We start from the raw sequence: 26,815 nt of genomic DNA, 5'->3' as shown, positions 1-26,815 counted from the left end.
TAAAATAAATCATGTCTTTATTTGTATATTTCTATTGCAGGTTTCCCGTCATTTGACTAAATTATTTGATAGCATGTCAAAGTTAGAATTTGAGAAGGATGACAAAGGAAATGTTCTGAAGATGGCTGTAGGGATGTATAGTAAAGATGGAGAATATGTTACTCTGGATAAAACTTGTGATTTAAATGGACAGGTAAGAAACTTAAAAAATTGACTGATTTAACACTGTTGTCAGATCTTTGAATGTGATTTTATTCAATTGAAATATAAATAAATGTGTGCTGTTTCACAGTTATGAATGGGTACTGTAAAAACTTGTATTCTCCCAGAATGCTGTAAAATCTTTGTTGAAAAAAACATTTCTAAGAAACATCTGTTTTGCTAGGATTTTAACAACTATTACAGTACAGTACATTCCGGTTATTTGCATAGCCTATTTGTCAGACGAAATATTGCAATAAAGCGGAGTATGCTATTATCCAAAATGCCAAATTACGGAGTTAAATAACATCGATAGTGCAGATCAGTAAAGGAAATCCCTGAAGAAAGATGAACGTCCATAATCCACTTACAACATATTGAATGCTTATTTATTCTAATAAAAGCTATTTTTCTAGTGTCATACATTTTATTTCATTGTGTATTCTTTCAATAAAGTTTATTAATACACATTTTGTTTTAGTTTATTTATGTGCCGACTTTTCCTTTACCTGAGATACGAAAATAAAATTGTTCTAAATATAGATTTGTTTCTATGACCCGGATGTACAAATAACATTGTTACGCTTTGATTTAAACAAACTGTTTAATTAACAATACTACACAGTTTATAATCATTTTAAACAATAAATCTGTAATTGACTGCTTTTGATATGCAGTATTTTCCGATTACACAGTGATGTAACACTGTTACTTTAACCTCGTTAGTTTCGTATATGCAAAGCAGTTAACAGATAATGAGGCCCTGCACGGGTTATTTGCTGGACATGAGTGTTGAAAGTGAGAAAATATAATAATTAGAAGTTAATGTTCTTTTAAAAATATATTAAAAATGAAAGATTGATGTATAAAATTCTTCAACCATATATAAATGCCCTGTAATATTAAACATAAATGTAGATCACCCTAGCCGAATTACAAGATTACACATTGGATAATGATCGATAATTAGCAGGCGTTATTGTTTTACAAATTCACCAAAAATGTGATCTATGAACAATGTTTGAAATCCAATTAATAATTAACACCTTTTGAGATAGACGATCATATAATGGTTGTGTTTTTACAACAATCAGCTGATTGACATTTTTATGACCTCGAGGCTTAAAATAGAATATGGGAAACTTTACCTGTGTACACATCGAGGCCTTTTTTATAATCATATAGCACGAAAGAAACTGTTTTAAAACTTTATTTAAATAATACTGAAGTAAATGTGAAATAATAACGAAAATTATGATGCATTCAAGAAAAATTTATTTACCAAATTACTGTTTTCGGTCAAAAATCTTTTCAGTTTTAAGTAAGCATATCTAGCTGGCGATTTTTATGCCCCACCTACGATAGTAGAGGGGCATTATGTTTTCTGGTCTGTGCGTCCGTCCGTCTGTTCGTTCGTTAGTCCGTTCGTCCGTCTGTCCCCCTTCAGGTTAAAGTTTTTGGTCGAGGTAGTTTTTGATGAAGTTGAAGTCCAATCGACTTCAAACTTAGTATACATGTTCCCTATGATATGATCTTTTAAATTTTAATGCCAAATTAGAGGGTTTACCCCAATTTCACGGTCCACTGAACATAGAAAATGATAGTGCGAGTGGGGCATTCGTGTACTGGGGACACATTCTTGTTTTCTATGCAATTAACCAAATGCTACTTGTAAGGCTATGCATATAACCGGACAATTTAACATTAGATGAATGGGAAATGGTTTTGTGCAGGAGAAAAGTATGCTATTAAGCGGTATGCAATTAAGTGGAATTGACTGTAATACTTGGGTAAAATTTGCTTCTTCTAAATTGATTCCCAGTAGCACATCATTATTTGTCAGCCATACATAGAAAAATTTGGTTTGCTTAAATTATGACCCTTGATATATACATAGGACTTATCCTGAATTAATTCTTGGTGTAAAATTTACGAAAATCGGTACCCCATGAACATTTATTACTTTGTATTATATTGATTTGTACTATCGTAAATATCTTTGCTGACGCACACAAAATTGTCTAGCAATGTCCTTCCTCTTTTCTAGTTGACTTTTATTGTTGCAAATTTTACTATCCATGACCTTACTTCCATTTGGCATCTATGAAATTTCTGAAAAGTCTGGTCTTTTACAATTAAACAAAGAAAATAAAGAAATTGATAGGTTGAAAAAAATATTTAACCATTTAATAGTGAACAACATATCAGTTTTATTTTTGGCAAGAACATTTTTATATGAAGATCAATTCAATTTTCAGGTAGAAGCATGGTTAATGAGATTGTTGAATTCAATGTGTAGCACTATTATGTATGAAATGTGTGAATCTGTTTCATCATATGAGGAAAAACCAAGAGACCAGTGGTTATTTGACTTTCCAGCTCAAGTGGCATTATGTGGCACTCAAATTTGGTGGACAACAGAAGTCAACATATCATTTGCCAGGTTGGAAGAGGGATATGAAAATGCTTTGAAAGACTATAGCAAGAAACAGGTATAAAACTTTAAATCTTTTGTAAATCCTTTTATAGATTAAATGAATGGTTTGGAAGTTTGGCTGATTCTGACGATACCTAAGTCCTTATTATTAAATTAGATAATGGATTCTTATAAAGTTTCTAAGTTGATGTTGTTCATAGACATAGAGCTTGTAAATTCATATAGATCCATGTAAACTTATTGGTTCTTTAAATAAATTATTTACTTCAAAGGTGAGTTATAACTGACAATGCCCATATATCTTATTCATTTATCTATAAAACCAACATGTCTTTGTCAGAATTTCATGATTTTAATAATAATAATGATAATAATAGTATTTATGTTTGACATGTGTCTTAGTGCTTCTGGTAGTTTATTCCATAAAGTTGGGCCAGAATATGAAAAAGATCTTCTAAATGTGTTTGTTCTTGCCTTTGGTATATTAAGTAATTGGGTAGTATTTGATCTAAGTTGCATTCCATTTTTATGCCCCATTTATGGGCATTATGTTTTCTGGTCTGTGCGTCCTTCTGTTCGTTCGTCTGTCCATCCGTTCCTCCCGCTTCAGGTTAAAGTTTTTGGTCAAGGTAGTTTTTGATGAAGTTGAAGTCAAATCAACTTGAAACTTAGTACACATGTTCCTTATGATATGATCTTTCTTATTTTAATGCCAAATTAAAGATTTTACCTCATTTTCAGGGTCAACTGAACATAGAAAATGATAGTGTGGATCGAGCATTTGTGTACTTAGGACACATTCTTGTTATTTGTAACATAGGATCTGTCTGACTTGTAATATTATTAATTGCATTCTTATTATTTCTGTCACATATTATTTTGGCAGATACCTGAAAAACACTTGTGTTCTGAAACCTAATTGTTGCATAACATTTCATAATGACAGATTTTGTTACCTCTGCAAATCAGATCTCTTTTTGCAACCAACTCCTTGAGCCATCAGAATACTGTCAATTCAGAAATTATTGCAATGTTTTTATTATTGCGAAAAATGCGACAGGGTTATAATAGCAATAATTTAAACTCTCATTTCATATTTTTATGCCCCCACCTACGATAGTAGAGGGGCATTATGTTTTTTGGTCTGTGCGTCCGTTCGTCCGTCTGTCCGTTCGTTCGTCCGTCTGTCCCGCTTCAGGTTAAAGTTTTTGGTCAAGGTAGTTTTTGATGAAGTTGAAGTCCAATCCACTTCAAACTTAGTACACATGTTCCCTATGATATGATCTTTCTAATTTGAATGCCAAATTAGAGATTTTACCCCAATTTCACGGTCCACTGAACATAGAAAATGATAGTGAGGGTGGGGCATTCGTGTACTGAGGACACATTCTTGTTTTATATAAATTAAACATGATTTTTCTCAATGTCGCAAAAAATAAAATCGTATTTAAGTTTAAAATTACAAAATCGCAATAATTTTTGAATTTACAGTAATATACATTGTTTTTCCAATATGTAGTATCCAGTATTTATAAATTTTAAATAATTACACACAAGCATTGAGTTTTTTTAAAACTATAATTGTATGTACTTTAATTGCAGATTGCTCAGCTAAACAATCTCATAACCATGTTAATTGGAAACCTGTCCCAAGGTGATCGTCAGAAAATTATGACTATCTGTACTATTGATGTACATGCTCGAGATGTTATAACAAAAATGATAGCCAACAAGGTGGACAGTTCTCAATCATTTGCCTGGCTGTCGCAGTTACGTCATCGTTGGGATGACAATGAGAAAGATTGCTTTGCTAACATCTGTGATGCTCAGTTTAGATACTCCCATGAATATTTAGGCAACACTCCCCGACTTGTCATCACACCATTGACAGATAGGTAAGATACAATTTTACTAGGATTTGTATTTGATCTAATTTTCAGCATGTAAGTGTACCTAAAATTCAGGGCATCATATTGTGTGATAGCCCAGGACAAATGAATGTTATTCTTGTATAAGTATATATTAAAGTCAAAATTTAAATCTAGCCTATTGTAAATTCAGAAATTTTTGCAAAGTTTTCATTATTGCAAAAAATGTGACAGGAGCTAGTATACTCACAATAATTTAACTTCTCATTTTTATGCCCCACCTACGATAGTAGAGGGGCATTATGTTTTCTGGTCTGTGCGTCCGTTCGTTCGTCCGTCCGTCCGTTCCTTCTTCCGTCTGTCCCGCTTCAGGTTAAAGTTTTTGGTCAAGGTAGTTTTTGATGAAGTTGAAGTCCAATCGACTTCAAACTTAGTATACATGTTCCCTATGATATGATCTTTTTAATTTTAATGCCAAATTAGAGAGTTTACCCCAATTTCACGGTCCACTAAACATAGAAAATGATAGTGGGAGTGGGGCATTCGTGTACTGGGGACACATTCTTGTACTCAATATATCAAAAAGTAAAATCACAATTTAGTCCAAAATGACAAAATCGCAATAATTTCTGAATTTACTGTATATTATTTCTCAGAATCCTCAGTTTATGCACTTTTGTTTTTATATACATGCCCAAAAAGTTATTTCTTTTAATTGTAGATGTTACATAACATTAACACAATCCCTTCATTTGGTGATGAGTGGTGCCCCTGCAGGTCCTGCAGGAACTGGTAAAACTGAAACCACAAAAGATTTAGGGAGAGCTCTTGGTATAATGGTTTATGTCTTCAACTGCTCAGAACAAATGGACTACAAGGTAATTGTGTAAATAACAATAACCCTTCAGTATTTATGTAGGCAGTTTTGTCCTATTATCATAACATTTGTAATTCTCAAGATCTTTGATGAAAGATGTAGGATAGCCATCAAATAATTTATTTGCACTATTTAAGTTCATCAAGAGTCTTTGTGATAAACATTATGCAGGGTGTACTAGAAATAATATCTGTTTCTTAAAATAGGTTCTTAATCACAATTCCCTATAAATGACAGCCGTGTAGATTATCAATTATAAGCATTTAAGTTGAGAAATAGTTTGTGCAATATAGCATCATATTCAACATGGGAAGGAAGTGACGATGCCTTTAAACACACCAAAGATGTTCACTAAACCTATCTGGAAATGCAACTAACTTTGAAATTGTTTTTATTATTTCTTGTATCTAATTTGTTTGTATAAATAAACTCTTTGTATTTTGCTTGGAGGGAGGTATAGAAAAAGAGTATCATTTGAATGAATATTTAACTCTTTTTTTTTAAGGGGGTTCGCGGGTCTAAATCATTTATATAGGATTTCTCTATATTTTTCTATAAATGAACTTTATCTTATAGTTAATAGAAAAATAAAATAAAAAAGTGGGGTCACCGTTCATTTGCGCTCACAATCTGCCTTCGAAAGAGGCATACATTTTTGTAAAGGTGTTTTTTCTGTTGAAGTAATAGGAGAAATAAAGGTAATATCGAAATAAAAAAAGAAATTTATTACAGAAATCGCTAAAATTTTACAATAATTTAGTTTAAGTACAGCTTATATGGAAATTATATTAAAAAAGATAGCTCACCGATGAGTTGAAAAAGATATTTCAATTTTAGAGCCAAAAAATGGCATTTTTCCACCAAAGGGAGATAATTTGGAACTTTTTCAATGATGTATACATTTTGAAAGTCATCTGGGGCCAACACAAATTGATTGTTTTGAATGATTTTTGTACCATATGATAAAGTAACAACTACAAAATGAAATAAATAAAATTTGTAATGAAAAACAAATGTTTGATTTTTTTCTGAAATTTTTATACCCTCGAGCCTCCTTAACTGGAAATTTTCACAGCATTTTCCAAATGTAATATGTATTTTCAGTCTGTTGGTAACATATACAAAGGTTTGGCCCAGTCTGGTGCTTGGGGATGTTTTGATGAGTTTAACCGTATTGCAGTAGAAGTCCTGTCCGTCATTGCTGTTCAGGTTAAGAGCATTCAGGATGCTATCAAAGAAAAGAAACTGAGGTTTAACTTCCAAGGAGAGAACATTAGTATTAAATGGACTGTTGGGTTGTTCATAACCATGAACCCAGGTTATGCTGGAAGAACAGAACTACCAGAAAACTTGAAAGCCTTGTTCAGACCTTGTGCCATGTGTGTTCCTGACTTTGAACTAATCTGTGAAATCATGTTGGTAGCAGAAGGTTTTCTGGAAGCTAGACTTTTAGCCAGAAAGTTCATTACATTGTACAGTTTATGTAAAGAACTGTTGTCTAAACAAGACCATTATGATTGGGGATTAAGAGCTATTAAATCTGTCTTGGTAGTCGCTGGTTCATTGAAGAGAGGAGATCCTGGTAGGCCAGAAGATCAGGTATCTACTTGTAATTCAATAAACTGTCCATGCCTTGCAGCATTTCTATATCATAAATGTCCATCCATTACATTTTGGGACTTCAATACTTTAGTACAAGAGAATTTGATATTTAAATACAATATCTGAAATATTGATATTGTTATAGACTTTAATTATTTATGGGTATGTTTCTCTGGGAGTTTCATGTTGCAAAAAAGGCTTATAAAGCAATGTACAATGTCTAAGGAAAAGGAAGAAAACATAATCTCTATTAGCTGTCAACTTTTTGACAAACTCGTTAAACCAAATCTTTTATATGGCTTTGAAATATGGGGAAATATAAGCATTGACATCCTGGAAAAAGTTCATTTATAACATAGCTAGGTGTAGTGGATTTTAAATGGAGAAGGAGTTTACATTATTTAAATGAAGAATTCGGTCGATACCCTCTCAATATTGATATCAAAATTAGAATGATATCATATTGGGTAAGAATATTGAAAGGCAAACATGAAAAAACTATGCTACATTTTGTTTAATCTATTGCTGAAATGAGAAAGTGATTCAACTTTTAAAAGATCTTCATGGCTCAATCATATTTACAACATTTTTAATGAATGTGGTCTTTCTTTTATATGGACTTATCAAAACTTTTACAATTATGATTGGCTAAATATACTCTTAAAACAAGTCTCCAAGATCAGTTTATTCAAACTTGGAGTTCAAATAATAATAAAAGTCTCGAAACAGTAAACATTTGCATTTATACAGAAAGTTTGATTATTTTGCAACAATGCCTTTAATTCCATTTTACAGGTGTTGATGAGAGCACTTAGAGATTTCAACATTCCTAAGATTGTCACTGATGATGTACCAATCTTCATGGGTCTGATTGGAGACTTGTTTCCAGCTCTCAATGTGCCAAGAAAAAGAGATCCTGAATTTGAAAAAGAAATCCGTAAAGCTATTACTGATCAGAAGTTACAACCTGAGGAGAACTTCATCCTCAAGGTTCATATTAGATTTATACACAGATTCTAGCTAAAGTATCAGGATGTTACTGATTATACAATATATGTAGAAACGAAAATGAGAATTGCATACACACTGAATATCCCAATTAACCACCAAACCAGTTACCCATAGGGCAAGAAAAAATCACAATAATGTACACTAAGAAAAACAATCCTTACAATTTTCAGATAAAATGTGAAAATCAAATAAATCTACACAAGAAAAAAGAAAAAAGTAACTCCTAATCAAAATTTGAGATCAAATATTGTGTTATTAAATGAACTTAATCAAACATTCACAATATGTAACATAACTACTTTCATTTGACCTGATATTATAATAATTGCAAATGTTTTATTTTGATAAGGTGGTACAACTGCAGGAGTTATTTGAGGTCCGTCATTCTGTGTTTGACTTAGGAGCAGCAGGTGTTGGAAAAAGTAAAGTTTGGGGATCATTGTTTAAAACCTACAGAAATCAGGGGAAGAAACCAACAGCTTTAGATCTGGACCCAAAATCTGTGACAAATGATGAACTGTTTGGTATTATCAACCCAGCTACTAGGGAATGGAAAGATGGTAAGTTCTTTGTTTAAGTTTGTTTCATTCATTTTTTATGCCCCATTTATGGGTATTATGTTTTCTGGTCTGCATCCTTTCGTCCATCTGTTCGTTCGATTGTCTGTTAGTCCATTTGTTCGTCCAACTTCAAGTTAAAATTTTTGGTCAAGGAAGTTTTGGATGAAGTTGAAGTTCAATCAACTTGAAACTTAGTACACATGTTCCTTATGATATGATCTTTCTAATGTTAATGCCAAATTAGAGATTTTAGCTCATTTTCACGGTCCACTGAACATAGAAAATGATAGTGTGGATGGGGCATCCATGTACTTAGGACACATTCTTGTTTTTTCTTTCTTTAAAAGTGTAGTTGTAATGAAGAAAATTAATGAGATCTATAGAAATGAAAATGGCATTTAAAAACTTGAAACAAGACACCCTTCTTAAAGAAATTGAGTATGAAAATGGGGATTGTATGAAAGAGACAGCAACCTGACTAAGGAGCAGAAAACAGTTCAAGGCCACCAATGAATCTTCGACACAGCAAGAAATTCCTGCAGACTTAAGTTGGCCCCTAAATAAAAATGTTTTAAGAGTTAAGAAGAAGTCAAAATTTAAAATCTACATTAACCCTTTCACCGATTGCTGCCCAGACAGAAGCTACTCTGAGACGATGGCTTCCCTGGCTTCTATTACTCAAGTGGGAAATCTTCATAATAAATGTCAATAAAATCTTGTTTGTAGTTATTTGTGTATTTATTTCATTCACTAACACCATGTTCACAGTTTTATTCATGTTTTAATAATTTTTTCTTCTTAAAATATTCAAATTTTCAAATTTTCGGCATTTTCTAGGTGAAATTCTCAAAATTCTGCTCTTTGACCCCAAATCGTAATTTTCTAACCCAAAACGGCAAAATTTTGAAAAAAATTATGAGGCTGTACAAATTCCTCACACTGAACGATGTCCATTCCAAGTGTTTTGTACTTAAAACGACATTTTATGTTAAAAAAGTATACTAATTTGGCTTCAATTCTTCCATATTCTTTCAAAAAAAATGTTCCCTCATTTCAAATTCTCGTAAATTCCGTAAATTTCCTCTGATTTTGACACGGTTTTCAACAAACGGAAGCGCAGTGTTTACACTTTCATCCGGGTATTCATCAAAGAAAGATAACTCATGTTTGCACTGTTTTAAGCGGGAAACATACAAGAGGTATTCCGATCCCGGTAAAACGGGACTCATCGTCAGCTGTCTGAAGCGTGAATCCCGGTAAACCGGGACTCATCGGCGAAAGGGTTCAGATCGGAACACTAGTTTTTCAGAGAAATGCGGTGGTTTCATTTTTTTATGGTGCTTTAAAGAATTTTTGGATGTCCCAGATCCTAATCAGTCAAAAAAAGATTCAAATGTATTCAAGTACACAGTTATTTTGGCAATGTATGTGAAAGTGTTCAGACCTAGTTCTAACATTTGATTTTAAATTTGTATAAAAATGAAAGTTATGTGGAGATCTCACCTGTATCCTTTATTTATAGGTTTATTTTCTGTGCTTATGAGAGATCTTGCTAACATGCCATCAGACAATCCTAAGTGGATCGTACTTGATGGAGACATTGATCCAATGTGGATTGAATCACTCAATACAGTAATGGATGACAACAAAATATTGACGTTAGCCAGTAATGAAAGAATTACATTGACTCCAAGCATGAGACTTCTATTTGAGATAAGTCACTTAAAGACTGCAACACCAGCCACTGTGTCAAGGGCAGGAATCTTGTTTATCAATGCAGCTGATGTTGGCTGGAATCCGTAAGTAGTGTAGTTAGAAATACTACCATTAAACTTACGCGTTATAACATTCCTTTATTTGTTTTGGTTGTAAAATCTTAGAACTCAAAAAAAAAGAACAGGATATAAAGGTCAACTTTTTTGTCCCTTGAATTTGAAATCAACATTCATCAAGTTAATCAAATATCATCCGTCAGATGCTAACACAACATCCTGACCCTGGTTCAGTTATGATTTGTTTGAATTTTGACTACAAATTTTCTGCCTTCAAAGTTTTTTTCAATCAATTGAAAAGTGCTGCTCTGAAAAAATATCTGAAAAATATTACTGGTTACAAGAGATATTGACATGAGTCAAATATTTTTGACAAAAAGGTAGTATCTTAGCAATTAACTACATTCCTTTGTTGTCATTTTAATCAGACCGAGATCATGTTTTCATGGATTTCTGCTAATAATAAACCAACACTATATTATAAGAATGTATCAACAATTAAAATGATCATGAGGTAGTTTTCACAGTTCAGGTGCATGTCTGGGTAATCATCAACTTCGCATTTTATTAATTGTTATTTTTAGTACAAAATAGTACAATATTGAATTTATTATTTATTTAATCAATATTCATTTTTATAAACAAAAACTAGGTATGTTCAAAGTTGGATTGATACAAGAGAGGTCCAGTCAGAGAGAGCTAACCTGACTATCTTGTTTGACAAGTATGTACCAGTTTGCCTAGATACCCTTCGTGTAAGGTTTAAGAAGGTGACGCCAGTCCCAGAGATCAGTCAGGTTCAGATGCTTTGTTATCTGTTGGAATGTCTACTGACACCCGAAAACACTCCACCCGACTGCCATAAAGAAGTGTATGAGCTGTATTTTGTGTTTGCTTGTGTATGGGCATTTGGAAGTGTCATGTTCCAGGATCAGGTAACATTAAGACGGTACTAATTAGATAATTAAAAACCAATTGTTCAGAGAAAAATTGAAGGTCTTTCCACCAAAAGCCCTGTATTTTAATATGAAAGTAGTAAAATTAGGTTTAAAATGTCATTTTAATCGTCAAATGGTAGATTATTGTACATTGATTTCAAAAATATATGGTGTTTATACAATATCTTTTAGATAAGGGAGATAATTTGTTACTTCCGGTTTGAAAAATGTTACTTCCAATACTATTTGAATATTTACTTGACACTTATTCCAAAAATATCTGGTTCTATATACTTTTATATTAATAAAGTACAAAAGATAGCTACTTCCTGTTCACACAAGGTCACTTTTTTCAAGGTTAAATGGTTTGAAACCTATGGCAAAAAGTCTCATGGGTTTATCATGTATACATATGAGGTAAAAGCAAAGGTCAAAATCTAGAATGTCAAATTAAGCTATGACCTTGAGATCAATTTCAAGGTCATCAATCAAGGACTTTCAAGTAAAAAGACCATAAGTCTTAATTAATGAGTTATATCACCATACATGTATTTTTAAAAAACAAGAGGGGAGAAAACTCCCTTCTATGTTCAACGTACCCTTGCAATCAAAATTTACGTGTGAGAACATGTCACAACTATCAATTTTATAAAAATAATTTGTCTATATCTTATATTGTTTTTGGAAATAAGTGAAAATAGGCCAAATTCAAAATTTATAATTTGACCTTGACCTAATTTTCATTTTGTTGGGCCAAGGATCTCAAATCAAAAGATCCTAGGTCTCTATCACTGATTGTTTACAAGATAAACATAAACTGTTCAATATCATATACCAAATATCTAAGCGACATATTGCGAAACAAATATTTATCGCAAGAACAAAATTAGGCGGAAGAAAAAAAAAAGTAATTCAAAACCAATTGTTCTCTAAACCAATTGTTCAGAGAACAATTGAAGGCCTTTCCACCAAAAACAATGGATTTTGATATGAAAGTGATAATATTAAGTTTAAAATGTTATTTCAATCGTCAAATGATAGCTAATTGTACTCGGATTCCAAAAATATATGGTTTCTATTCAATATTTTTTAAATAAGGGAGATAAATCGTTACTTCCGGTTTGAAAAATGCTACTTCCGATAGTATTTGAATTGTTACTTGACACTGATTCCAAAAATATCTGGTTCTATATACTTTTATATTAATAAAGTACAAAAAATAGCTACTTCTGGTTTATACAAGGTCACTTCCGGTTGTTTTTTTCAAGGCTAAATGGTTTGATACCTTTTGCCAAAAGTCTCATGGCTTTATCATGTATACATATGAGGTAAAAGCAAAGGTTAAAATCTGGAACGTCAAATTAAGCTATGACCTTGATATCAATTTCAAGGTCATAAACCAAGGACCTCAAATCAAAAGACCATGGCATAGGTCTTAATTATATTTGGTGAATGAGTTTTATCACCATACGCATATTTTTAAATACAATGAGGAGAGAAAACTCCCTTTTTTGTTCAATGTACCCTTGCAATCAAAATTAACGTGTTACGACATGTCGCAACTAACAATTTAGTAAAAATATTTGTTGATATCTTGTACAGTTTTTGGGAATAAGTTAAAAAATAAGCCAAATTCAAAAATTAGAATATGACTTTGACCTTTACCTAATTTTCAATTTTTGGACCAAGGACCTCAAATCAAAAGATCCTAGGTCTCTATCACTTATGGTTTACAAGATAGAAATGCACATCACTTATATCAAATGCATAAGGGGAAATAACTCTCATATGGAGCGTTCATATTGCTTCGGTCAAAATAGGACAAATCATGCAAAGAATATAACGAGCAATTTTATAAAATAAATTTGTAGTAATCTTATACGGTTGCGAAGGAGTAGTGGACACAAGAACACAGTGTTTGGGGAGATAACTCCTACAAAGAAAAGTATTCGGTTACGCAGGGTAAATTTGAAAAGCGCATAAACTGTTCGATATCACAGAAAAGTGGAAAGACCTAATAATAATCAGAAGAGTACAATTAGTCTTTCCACAGAAAAGTGGAAAGACTTGATAATAATCAGAAGAAATACATTGGCCTTTCCACAGAAAAGTGGAAAGACCTAATGAGGAAGGGATATTGTATCTTAATAGGAATACATATCCATATTTATTAATGAAAGTAATACGAATCATCGATATCAATGGTAAGTATAAAAAGATGATGTGCCAATAAGACAACTCTTCATAAGAGACCAAATGACACAGAAATTAACAACAACAGGTCACCACACCACCTTCAACAATGAGCAAAGAACATACAGCATAGTCAGCTATAAAAGGCCCTGAAATGAAAAATGTAAAAACAATTCAAAAGAGAAAACTAACGGCCTAATCAATGTACAAAAAAAAATCTGTTGGTTTACTAGGAAAATGTGTACCTTGCTATCGTAGAAAATTAAGACTTAACCCTTTGACTACTGCATTCATTTCTTTTGTACTTTTGTGTATTGCTGAATAAAATTTTAATCACTGATGAAATAAACATGTTTACTAACATATGCTATATCTATGTAAAAATTTAATATTCATCAATAAAAGTTAAATAAAAAAGTTTTGTTAAATTCTGAATTTTTTATTTATTTTATTTTTGTGTGAGTCTCTGGTCATTTATTAACTGTACAGGTGTAAATAGAGGTAAACAAAGGTAAACTTGATTTTTATGCCCCACCTACGATAGTAGAGGGGCATTATGTTTTCTGGTCTGTGCGTCCGTTCGTTCGTCCGTCCGTCCGTCCGTCCGTCTGTCCCGCTTCAGGTTAAAGTTTTTGGTCAAGGTAGTTTTTGATGAAGGTGAAGTCCAATCAACTTGAAACTTAGTATACATGTGCCCTATGATCTGATCTTTCTAATTTAAATGCCAAATTAGAGTTTTGACCCCAATTTTACGGTTCACTGAACATAGAAAATGATAGTGCAAATTTCAGGTTAAAGTTTTTGGTCAAGGTAGTTTTTGATGAAGTAGAAGTCCAATCAACTTGAAACTTAGTATACATGTTCCTTTTGATAAGATCATTCTAATTTTAATGCCAAATTAGAGAATTTATTCCAATTTCACAGTCCATCCACTAAACATAGAAAATGATAGTGCGAGTGGGGCATCCGTGTACTGTGGACACATTCTTGTTTTTCATGTTTTATTAACGAATCCATTAATGTAAAAACTTTACAAAAGTATCCATGACTTCAGAATTGAACAATTGTAGTTAAAAATCTCTTTTATGAACTAGTTCTACCGTGATTATCAAAGGGAAATAGTTTCTTCTTGGAACAACAGCCTTTTTTTATGCAACAATTTTCCGGTATTTTCCTTCCGACTTTCACTGCCCAAACTTTTACTACCATGTACATATATATTTATACAACAAGTTCATTGGTATAGCTTTCATAAAAGAATAATCTTGACAAAGTTAAAGTTCGGATCTTTTATTATTTTGATGTCAGTAGAAAAGCGCAATGATAAACATTGCAAATCCAGTTTCATGTCATCCATTTCGAACATGGTATGGGGAATCCCTATAGTTTTCACTTTAAAAGTCTTCTGTTCACAGTTTTGCTACAATGTTTCTATTTCCATCTATTATCTGCCATTTTGTCACTTTTTTCATCATAATTTTTCACTTTCATTGCTTGTACCTGATTTAAATTCTAGAGACACTCGAAAGAACGCAGAATTTTAACCAATCAGAACCCATAGAAGTCTAAATTGTCGCAATCTCATGAATATTGACTCCGCCCATTCCATAAATTTTCAATATCTACAACTGGATCGGTACTTATGTTATGATAATAGCTATCAACTTTTTTTCACAGCTTGTTGACTATAGAGTAGAATTCACTAAATGGTGGGTGACTGAGTTCAAACACATTAAGTTTCCTGGCCATGGAACTGTGTTTGATTATTATATAGATGCAGAAACACACAAATTTGAACCATGGACCAAAAAGGTTGTGAAGTTTGAATTGGATCCAGAATTGCCCTTACAGGTAATATATGATTACTGTTTATAAAAAAAGTTACAAGAGACTTGTTTACTCTTTCTGTATTGAAATAAGATAAGTCATTCACAAAGGTAATTCTTACAACTTTTTTTCATTTTGTTAACTCAAAAGAGAGAAAATGACAAAAACAACTACTTTTTCTGGGAAGTAATTTTTTTCTGGCATCCTAATTTTGAAACAAGTGGTTTTTCAAGATCTATGAAAAAATATTTAACTAATATGCAATATTTTACTTTGACCAGGCTGCCTTAGTCCACACAGCAGAAACTACCAGAGTCAAGTTTTTCTTAGATATGTTGATTGAGAAAAAGAGGCCAGTCATGCTTGTTGGAACAGCTGGTACAGGCAAGACTGTATTAATGCAGGCTAAACTATCAAGCTTGCCAGATGAATTTATGGTGGCTAATGTCCCTTTCAATTTCTACACAACCTCAGCTATGTTGCAGGGAATATTAGAAAAGCCATTAGAGAAGAAAGCTGGTAGGAACTATGGTCCACCTGGAACAAGGAGGTTGATTTACTTTGTAGATGATATGAATATGCCTGAGGTAAAGTTTTATAAGATATTTACAAAAAAAAAAGAAGATATATTGTCTTGCCTGGCACAAAAAAGTTGGTCTTAAAAGCACCAACCACAAATTGTTAATAGTTTGTATTTTGGTCAGTTTCAGGTGAACCACTTATGCACCGTTAATTAATGTTAAATGATATGTAATTGTATAAATATTGACACATATCATTTCCATGAAGATATTTGATTAACTTTAAGAAGATAGTTAACATAAGAATTGAGAATGAAAACAGAAATATTTAAAATAGAGGAACCAACAATAAAGACAAATTTTGAATTTACTTTTCCAGTTGTACTTGACACTCACCTATATTTGAGATTTTAATAAAAAGTTCCTGTAAGATATGAGATTTATCATTGACTGTATAATATTTGGTTGTTTTCAGGTTGATGTTTATTTTACTGTACAGCCTCACACCTTGATAAGACAACACATTGACCATGGTCATTGGTATGACAGAGCCAAGCTTACTTTGAAGGAAATTCATAACACACAGTATGTTGCTTGTATGAATCCTACAGCTGGTAGCTTTACAATAGATTCAAGGCTACAGGTATAGCATATGTAATTGATATGTATCTTTGAGATATGATAAGATGTTTTAAAAAGTTGAAAACATATCCTGATAAATTAACTAAACAAAATATAAAAAAAATGGCACCTATAGTTGTTTAGCAATAATTTAATTTTGGATGTAACATGTCTTCTGATTGGCTGACAGTGTTTGTCGATCAGCTCATAGACATAATTTTGTCGTGTGACCGTGACGTCATCAATGTTTTTTAAATTAAATTATAAGGAATGACTGTAATATGTTTTCTGTCTATTCGAAATAACATAAAAAATGTGGTGCACTCTTTAAATAACCTGTGTAGCGTGTTATTCAGTGTGCACGACATTATTTTATGTTGATTTTTATTTTTCTCTTATAATGACCTTTCAAAATAGGTCTTTTTTTTTTCTCTTGTAATGACCTTTCAAAATAGCAAATTATTTACAGAACTATTTTATTTACATGTGTGTTACATTTAAGATCATTATAATCTTAGTAAAGAAAACTAGAAAATTTGTTTTTTATTGCAGAGACATTTTTGTGTATTTTCCGTCAACTTTCCGAATGTTGAAGCTCTACAAACCATCTACACCAGTATTCTGTCTCAACATCTGAATATCAGTGGATTCCCAGCAGCTGTTCAGAAATACTCAACTTTGTTGGTTAATGGAGCATTGGCACTTCATGCAAAAGTTTCAACAACTTTCTTACCAACAGCCATCAAATTTCACTATGTCTTCAATCTAAGAGACCTTTCTAATATATTTCAAGTGAGTACCTAAAAAATGAAATTAGTTCATAGATCAATGTTTTAAGTAGAAAATAAGGTGATGTTGTATGATTGCCAATGAGTCGACCCTCCAACAGAGTTTAAATGCAGTAGATTTTAGTAGACAGACAGACACATAAGTCAACCACTGAAAGACAGGGTTTTGACTTAAGGATGTACTTAGGTGAGGTTTTGGAATAGATGTCAAATGTTCAGACCACTTCATTTTTTTCCATACGATACAAGGTAAAATATTTTGCCCCATAACACCTACTTATCTTTTAACATAAGACTAAATAGCTCATAAAAGGTCATTTGACAAAATTTAAGCAGATTCTTGATTTTCTTTCTTTTTTTTTTTTGAAACCCAAATAGTTTCAATGCTAATATAAGGTAAAAGTCCGAGTCAGCCTTTTCCCGCCATATTTTATAAATCAAATATCGAAAAGGAGCTCCATGACCTATCAATATTTTTAGCTTACTTTAATCCTTAACTAATACTCTTCCAGCTTAAAGTATCAATTTTGAATTCTTGATTTATTAATTAGATATAGGAAGATGTGGTGTGAGTGCCAATGAGACAACTCTCCATACAAATAACAATTTAAAAAGTAAACCATTATAGGTAGTACATCCTTAAGACGGGCATAATGTATGCAGGTTAATACCAGAATTTTGTCTTTTTTAAATGAAAATTGCACTCTCTTGCACAAGCAATATAAACTTTCTATTGTGACTGCTTATGTACAGTTTTCAGAATTTGGCTTTCTTCTCTATTTAATAGTTTCAAAGGGGCGTTATTTCCTCTTTTGTCACAGAATATACTTCTTCAGTTAAACTACTCTAGTTGGTTTTCTCTGGAATTGAATGACTGAAGAAACAAATATGCCTAATTGGAAATACAAATGAAAAACTGCATATTAGCCTTATTCCTACTATTTTCTTATTTTATATTCATCATATTTAATTTCCATATGAAAAAAAGTGAAATAAAATTTTATAATGCCTTTTAACTTCTATTACTTTTCAGGGTCTGTTGTTTGCTATGCCAGATTGTGCAAAGACAAACATTGATCTGATTCGTCTGTGGATGCATGAAGCAGGACGTGTCTACGGTGATAAGCTTGCAGATGAAAATGATATTGAAATATTTGACAAACTCATTAAAGACATCTGTAAAAGATCTTTTGAGGTATAGTATAGCATTGTTGCTAAAATGTAAATAGTTAGGTATCACTTTTCTATTGACAGTATCAACATTGAACAACAAGTGCATAAATTTACTTTATGCTAGCAGTGTATTAAAAACCACTTTCTTTTGGTCAATCTCTTTCAATTGTATCAAAATATCATATTTAACTTTCATTTCATTTCCTTTGCTTCACTTACGTTTCATTGACTGGATTTTTTATACGCCCGTCCAAATTTTGAAGGGACGTATTATGGTATACAAATGTCCAGTGTCCGTCTGTCTGTCCGGCGTAAACATGTTGCACCGTAACTTGAGAATGACTTATCTAAATTTCATGAAACTTATATATAGTTGTTTTTTAAGATGGTCAAATGATGTGTATACTTTTTGGTGAAAATAAGATTTAAACTTTTTGAGTTACGGCACTTTGTAACTAAAACAGGGGTGTGTTTTTTTTTCACATGTTGCACCGTATCTCAAAAACGATTCTTGATTATTGCTTAAAACTTTACACACTTCTTAGTTATATTAATCTTAATATCTGTATACTTTTTGATGATGATTCAAAATTTCATTTTTGAGTTCTTGAGTATTTTGTAAAAAAGGGGGAGGTTTTTTTTACATGTCGCGCTGTATCTAAAAAACGATTTATGATTATTGCTTAAAACTTTACACACTTCTTCATTATATTAATCTAAAGATCTGTATACTTTTTGGTTTGATTCAAAATTTTATTTTAGTGATATTTGTAAAAAAAAAACAGGGTGGGGGGTTTCACATGTCCCGCTGTGTCTCAAAAACAATAAATGGTTATTGCTTAAAACTTTCTCAGAAACTATTTATGATTATTGCATAAAACTTCCGCACAAGACGTCGGGCGTATCATGCGCTCATGGCGCAGCTGTTTATTAACTGGCTCAATATCTTTAATTGTTTTTACATAGGCGGTAATGGTAACGTTTTTTCCTGTAGCTCAGTCCATATCGTAAACTTGGATATGTATGATAGCTCGTTTCGAAGCTATGACATTTTCACAAATGTGATTAAATTTTCGGGGTACGAAGTGAGATTACTTTTTCCGTAAATTAGCAAACCCGAACATCCTTTTGTGATGCTGCTCCTTGTGGTAAAATATCCCCTTTTTAACACAATAAGTTCTTTGAAAATTTAATACTTTGAACACATTCAATAGCTCCATAGTTTTTACACATTTATTCTATGTTCCTCTACTTTCCTAATCACCACAAATAATTAAGTTCAGTCATTTGTTAAAAATAGAAACATGTCCAATATCACTACACAGAGATTTTTTCTTTACACGTGACTTTTGAGTTCCTCATTTCGAGGCGCATTAGGGATGTTGTCCCAACTGTTCAGATGTTGTGTTTTAAGTAGGCAATTTATTGATGCAGCAAAATTAATATTGTGTTAAGTGCAAGGAATGGGAGGCATATAGATACTAATCAAGCAGGGTATCCTCTGACACAGTAAATATTAACCAATAATATTATTCAATTTTCATAGGAATTATAGAAATACAATTTATATAATTTCACTCTGTTACAGGGCTTACAAAAAATATTTGAGCCAACCGAACATTGTACAGGGGAAAAAATTAACGGTCGCCCAGTCGCCAATGGCGACCAGAAATTGACCTGGGCGATCTTTTTACTCAGTTGTGGTAGCCCAGGTGGCGAATTGAAAACAAGTTCTTGACTGACTGAAATTCGCCATTTACCGTGACTCCAAGTACTGGCTACTTCACGGACAAAAATGTAAATTCAAAAAGAAAAATCTTTTTAAAATGTATTGCATCAAAGTCGCGGTCGCGATAAACAAGGATGTCAAATCAGTGTTTACCTGTGACTAAATATAGTTCACGTTAATTCAGGTCACTGATTGGTCGTCTATTTAAAGTCGGAATGTATCGTATGCTTGCAAGGATAACAAGAGAGGTGTTCCGATGGTCATTAACAATATAAAGCAATCACGGTTTTGGCTTCAAGAAAGCGAAGAAAGCCAGGGAAGATGACAATAGCATGTCATGAAGTAATATCAGTCAAATAAAAGAAAGTATGATATATATAATGCTGCTAAGAATCGGGAAAACAGTACCTTTTGTAGTTAAATTTTCAAAGCCCACGTGGTGTACAGAGAATGAAGCTCAAAAACGAAAGAAGAGTATTGTCGACCACAATAAATAACATTTATAGTTAAAAATGATTTATGTTTCTTACTAACTGAACAGTTTACAAAAAAAAAGAAAATCAGAGAAGATATCGAGTTCATGACAACGCTTTTGGAATACATGAAATAGTCGCGAAAAAAGGGGGGGTTCATTTGTTTACAAATGTACGTAGTTTAATACGCAAAATGAATCGACCAAGATATTTAATAAATAAGATTATTATAGAAATAAAATGAAATATTTCATCTATCATCTACATGTATTCCAGAACAGAGAATTCTTTAGTTGTCTTTAAAAGATATGTAAAAAAATTCTTGTACACAGGGCATGAAGATTCCCATTTTGCAAATGATTTTTTTTTTTAATGAAATTTGATTGAAGTCAGCAACAAAGATAATAAAAAAATAACTTTTTCCCAGGCATTTAAATCACCTCGTGGTATGCTCAGAATGCAGGATTTTGAGTCTGAAATTTCAAAATTTTCTTAGGGGGCATGCCCCCAAGCCCTACCTAGGAAGTTCAGCCCGCTTTGCGGGCTTCACCGGTGATAGTAAAATTATGTGGGCTACTGACTTTTTGTCTGGGCTAACTGATTTTCAAGTCTAGTAGCCCAGGTGGCTACTGGCCTTCATAAGTTAATTTTGACCCCTGTTGTATATCTAATCCCGATTTTAATCTCTTAAGACTTAGTCACAAAAGGCAAGTATGGTAATCAGATGGCCATCCCAGTGATTGCATGGCATTAGATTAAATAAAAACTATATTAATATATTAAATTTTACTTTGATATGAATTGACGTAAACTGTTAAATTGGCAGTGCATCATTTGCAAGTGTGCACATCAGCATGCTCATATCTGCATTATACTCTTTATTTGTGCAAAATGACATTGTCAAAAACTTAACTTTCGTTTTTAAAAATACATTTTCCTAATACCGAATGTTGACTTGACAATGGTAAAACATGGACCAGAAACGGATACGTAAAATCTGAGTATGCTTACGTTATTTCTTCAACAAAATACTTGAAATGAACGTTATATGCAGGTATCAATGATAATTTTAGCATTTTTGAAGAATTGTAGGATGAATAATTAAATGTCCCACCTGTGCACATGCACACATGTGTTCTAGTTCATCTCTAATGTAGTTCTGACGATTTTTCATTTAAATCTTTTTGATTTTTTTTATCAAATCATGTTTAAAAACCTATTTCTTATAATTTTTATCTTTTGGACTAAATCAATTTGTAGATAAAAACCGCTGAAATGTAAGAAAATAACTTTGAATAGACCAATCAATTTATACGATGTCCGGTAATAAAAAATAGTTTACCTGTCACATGAACAAGTAGATTTCAGCTGTCCAACAACTTATTAGCCTTGATTAAAATTAGAAAGTATTGCAGTAGGGGTTGTTTCGATAGTAACTTATCATCATGTCACTTTTATGACCAGAAATGTGTGGCTGTTAAAAGCAAAAGATCGTGAATTATGTTAATTTGTTGGCCTCTTAAGAAAGCCTTGAAAACTAAAAAGTGCATGACCGTTTCATGCTTTGCCCAGCCTGACTTTTACCGAACATAATACAATGGTCTGGAATATATGACCGTTTTGGAAGCCTTGCTCTGGTATTCATGCACAAATTGTGAAAAATAGCATGGAGTGTAAATGAATTAAAGGAAATTTGTGGTAAATGTCCATGAGATTGCTATCCAATCCACAGATAACTAAAATACAAATCTGAAGTACAAAATGTTTATTACCAAGTTTCCTATTATTTTTTCTGCTGTTGATAATATAAATCTTTCTTTTATAAAATAACCTTAAATATTTAAAAAAAAACATGTACTTAAAATTATCTTAAGTCTTTCTTGTGTGTTAAATTGCATTGGAAGACAAATGTTGTATTTGTAAAAATAATGATTCTGAGTTCAATGAAATTATGATTCATATATTTTTAGGATACGAATGAAGAGATCTTATTTAGGAAACCCAATATTTTCTGTCATTTTGCCACAGGAATTGGAGATCCAAAGTACATGCCCGTAGAAGGATGGCCAGAGTTAAATAAGTTATTAACAGAAGCTTTAGATAATTATAATGAACTGAATGCAATCATGAATCTGGTTATGTTTGAAGATGCAATGTCCCATGTATGTAAGATCAACAGAATCTTAGAATCTCCTCGAGGTAATGCTTTGTTGATAGGTGTTGGTGGCAGTGGAAAGCAAAGTTTATCCAGACTCGCAGCTTTTATAAGTAGTCTGGATGTGTTCCAGATTACACTGAGGAAGGGTTATAGTATTGCTGATCTTAAAGTGGATATAGCTCAGTTATATATTAAAACAGGCCTGAAAAACGTTGGTATGATGTTCTTAATGACTGATGCTCAAGTTGCTGACGAGAAGTTTTTAGTATTAATAAACGACTTGCTGGCTTCTGGTGAGATTCCAGATCTTCTCCCAGATGATGAGATTGAGAATATTATCAATGGGATGAGGAATGAAGTACGAGCTACTGGAATGGAAGATTCAAAGGAAAACTGCTGGAAATTCTTCATTGATAAAGTCAGAAAAACTCTCAAGGTATTATTCAATATGATTACAAGATTTGATTAAACAAAAATGAGACCTAAATAAATAAAAACATTGAACTAATATTTATGAATATATCGATGGGCTGGGTATTTTGAATATGTTTTGTCTACAAAAGATTCATAAATGTTGCATGAATCCAAAAAGTTTAAATTAATTTTGAACTTCTTTCATTGTATATATATACTTTTACTTTACAGATAACTTTTCTGTCTATTTTAGGTGGTTTTATGTTTCTCCCCTGTTGGGTCAACATTGAGGGTGAGAAGTCGTAAGTTTCCAGCTGTAACAAATTGTACATGTATAGATTGGTTCCACGAATGGCCAGTAGAAGCTCTGAATTCTGTATCTCAAAGATTCTTACAGGAAGTAGAACTGCTTTCAGTATGTATATATGTATTCATAGATAAGTCTTTTTGCTGTTTTTCTCATTACAAATATGATTTTTATTTGTATATTTTTATACAGCCGAAAACATTTTTTTTTGGATCGTATAATGGTATGATGTCGTCTGCATTGTTGTCCGAAGACACATTGGTTTCCGGATAAGATCCTTAGTTTAAGTGAATGAATCTGCATGAAATTTTTTAAGAAAGTTCAATACCACAAAAGAAAGGTTGGGAAAATTTTGCCAAAATTTAAAAAAAAAAAATAAAGAAAAAAAAATAGAATTTCAAAAAGATAATAATTAAGAAGAAGAAAATGCTAAAAAAAAGAAAAAAAAAATCATTTTTTTTTTTAAATATTTTTTTTTTTTTTATGAAAACTCAAAAAGACACAAACATTTTCTGATTTTTATTAAAAAATAAAGTAAAAAAGTATTTGACAATGTGCAGCAACATGGACATTGAAAAAATATTACGCTGGTAATTTTTCATCATCATTTTTACAATTTTACATCCTGGTTTCAAAATGAGTAAAGGAATTGTTCATAAGAAATAAATTCGTTATCTTGGTGTAATCACTGAATCAGGGGTGTACAGAATTTTACACCGTTGTTGAAAATTCTGTACACCCCTGATTACACCAAGATAACTAATAGGATCTCTCTAAAATTGTACCACAAGGTTTCATATAACAAAGGCAAGCCTGATATTGAGTTTGGGGTTAAATGCCCCAAATGTGTAGTAAAAAGGGCAAAAAACAAGCATTTTTCTAGTTTCCAGACAATAACTTGTGTTTTAGTGGATAGATCTCTTTGAAATTGTACTACAAGGTTCCATACTACAAAGGAAAGGCTGGTATTGAGTTTTGGATTTATTGCTCAATAAATTGTAAAATCTTTGACCACATTTTTGTTGTTGTCAGAAACCTATTGTAAGTCAAAAATTTTATCACAATCCAAATTTAGTCAGTATCAAGCTTGAATATTGGTTCCAAATCTGCCCAAACTGTTCATGGTTAGACCTCTGCGGTCCTATCTGGCTGCGCTCAGCAAAGCATTTTATTTAATGTAATTTGATAGGTTCAAAATATACAAATGAATTGTACGTGTGACCTTGGTACACAAACAAAATTGCATCCCATTTGTCATTGATTGGTAAATTTGTTTTTCATAAAAAAGAAACAAAATTAAAGGTTCAAATTTATGATAGATTTTAATGTGTCAAAAAAGAATACTCAGAAGATGGTGTTTTATTATTGAGATCAACAGAAAGGTAGCATTTTATTATTGAGATCAACAGAAAGGTAGCGCTTTATTATTGAGATCAACAGAAAGGTAGCATTTTATTATTGAAATCAATAGAAAGGTAGCATTTTATTATTGAGATCAATAGAAAGGTAGTAGTAGTAGTAAAAATTTTAAATCTTTGATTACAGTATACTTATGCAGCTTTTCCTCAAATAGAATTACAAATTCTTTTCCTCCTCAATTTACAGATACAGTAATAAATGCATGGAAAATGGTAAAGGTTTTAGAGATAATATAGTACTTAAAAAACTCATTTGAACAAAAATTATATTATTACATCAAACATTATGAAAATTGCTCAATATATTTTAACAAAGATAAAAATATTACTGCAAAAACAAGGAAGCCAATACAAATCATGTTACCAAAGCAAAAAAAATCACAGTTTGCACTAGATAGCCACAAAAAAACTATGTAGCCAAAGAAATACATTCTCAAGATCATTCCCACCTCAGCCTATCTTGAAAATCTCTAATATCCTTAAAACTTGTTGTTACTAAACAAGAAATAGCAACAACCACAAAATGTCTTATGACCAAATATGCTGCCATCAAATTTCATTCTTACACTGATTACTCAAGCATTTAATAAAAGATTCTTACACTGATTACTCAAGCATTTAATAAAAGATTCTTACACTGATTACTCAAGCATTTAATAAAAGATTCTTACACTAATTACTCAAGCATTTAATAAAAGATTCTTACACTGATTACTCAAGCATTTAATAAAAGATTCTTACACTGATTACTCAAGCATTTAATAAAAGTTTCTTACACTAATTACTCAAGCATTTAATAAAAGTTTCTTACACTAATTACTCAAGCATGTAATAAAAGATTCTTACACTGATTACTCAAGCATTTAATAAAAGATTCTTACACTGAATACTCAAGCATTTAATAAAAGATTCTTACTCTGATTACTCAAAGCATTTAATAAAAGTTTCTTACACTGATTACTCAAGCATTTAATAAAAGATTCTTACACTGATTACTCAAGCATTTAATAAAAGATTCTTACACTGATTACTCAAGCATTTAATACAAGTTTCTTACACTAATTACTCAAGCATTTAATAAAATATTCTTACACTGATTACTCAAGCATTTAATAAAAGTTTCTTACACTGATTACTCAAGCATTTAATAAAAGATTCTTACACTGATTACTCAAGCATTTAATAAAAGATTCTTACTGATTACTCAAGCATTTAATAAAAGATTCTTACACTGATTACTCAAACAGTTAATAAAATATTCTTACACTGATTACTCAAACAGTTAATAAAATATTCTTACACTGATTACTCAAGCATTTAATAAAAGTTGCTTACACTGATTACTCAGGCATTTAATAAGTTTCCTACACTGATTACTCAAGCATTTAATAAAAGTTTCCTACACTGATTACTCAGGCATTTAATAAGTTTCCTACACTGATTACTCAAGCATTTAATAAAAGTTTCTTACACTGATTACTCAAGCATTTAATAAAAGATTCTTACACTGATTACTCAAGCATTTAATAAAAGATTCTTACACTGATTACTCAAGCATTTAATAAATGTTTCTTACACTGATTACTCAAGCATTTAATAAAAGATTCTTACACTGATTACTCAAGCATTTAATAAAAGATTCTTACTCTGATTACTCAAACAGTTAATAAAATATTCTTACACTGATTACTCAAGCATTTAATAAAAGTTTCTTACACTGATTACTCAAGCATTTAATAAAAGATTCTTACACTGATTACTCAAACAGTTAATAAAATATTCTTACACTGATTACTCAAGCATTTAATAAAAGTTTCTTACACTGATTACTCAAGCATTTAATAAAAGTTTCTTACACTGATTACTCAAGGATTTAATAAAAGTTTCTTACACTGATTACTCAAACAGTTAATAAAAGATTCTTACA

General features: G+C 31.7%; 1 protein-coding gene across 1 annotated transcript in view; it reads left to right on the top strand.

Moving 5' to 3' along the window:
- Window positions 1–26,815, top strand: part of LOC139511315 (dynein beta chain, ciliary-like) — a 77,136-nt gene that overhangs the window by 33,056 nt on the left and 17,265 nt on the right. Inside the window, exons 21-36 of the mRNA XM_071297956.1 lie at window positions 41–193; window positions 2,460–2,693; window positions 4,241–4,533; window positions 5,228–5,384; window positions 6,488–6,982; window positions 7,781–7,975; window positions 8,346–8,556; window positions 10,079–10,355; window positions 10,981–11,263; window positions 15,137–15,310; window positions 15,568–15,873; window positions 16,283–16,450; window positions 16,981–17,220; window positions 18,250–18,411; window positions 22,562–23,185; window positions 23,417–23,578. Coding sequence (XP_071154057.1) covers window positions 41–193; window positions 2,460–2,693; window positions 4,241–4,533; window positions 5,228–5,384; window positions 6,488–6,982; window positions 7,781–7,975; window positions 8,346–8,556; window positions 10,079–10,355; window positions 10,981–11,263; window positions 15,137–15,310; window positions 15,568–15,873; window positions 16,283–16,450; window positions 16,981–17,220; window positions 18,250–18,411; window positions 22,562–23,185; window positions 23,417–23,578 — 4,134 coding nt within the window. The remainder of the gene's footprint in view (window positions 1–40; window positions 194–2,459; window positions 2,694–4,240; window positions 4,534–5,227; window positions 5,385–6,487; window positions 6,983–7,780; window positions 7,976–8,345; window positions 8,557–10,078; window positions 10,356–10,980; window positions 11,264–15,136; window positions 15,311–15,567; window positions 15,874–16,282; window positions 16,451–16,980; window positions 17,221–18,249; window positions 18,412–22,561; window positions 23,186–23,416; window positions 23,579–26,815) is intronic.

The sequence above is a fragment of the Mytilus edulis genome, chromosome 2 (genome assembly GCF_963676685.1).
Source record: "Mytilus edulis chromosome 2, xbMytEdul2.2, whole genome shotgun sequence".
Taxonomy (NCBI): Eukaryota; Metazoa; Mollusca; class Bivalvia; order Mytilida; family Mytilidae; genus Mytilus; species Mytilus edulis.
This window is presented reverse-complemented; position numbering and strand designations above follow the sequence as displayed.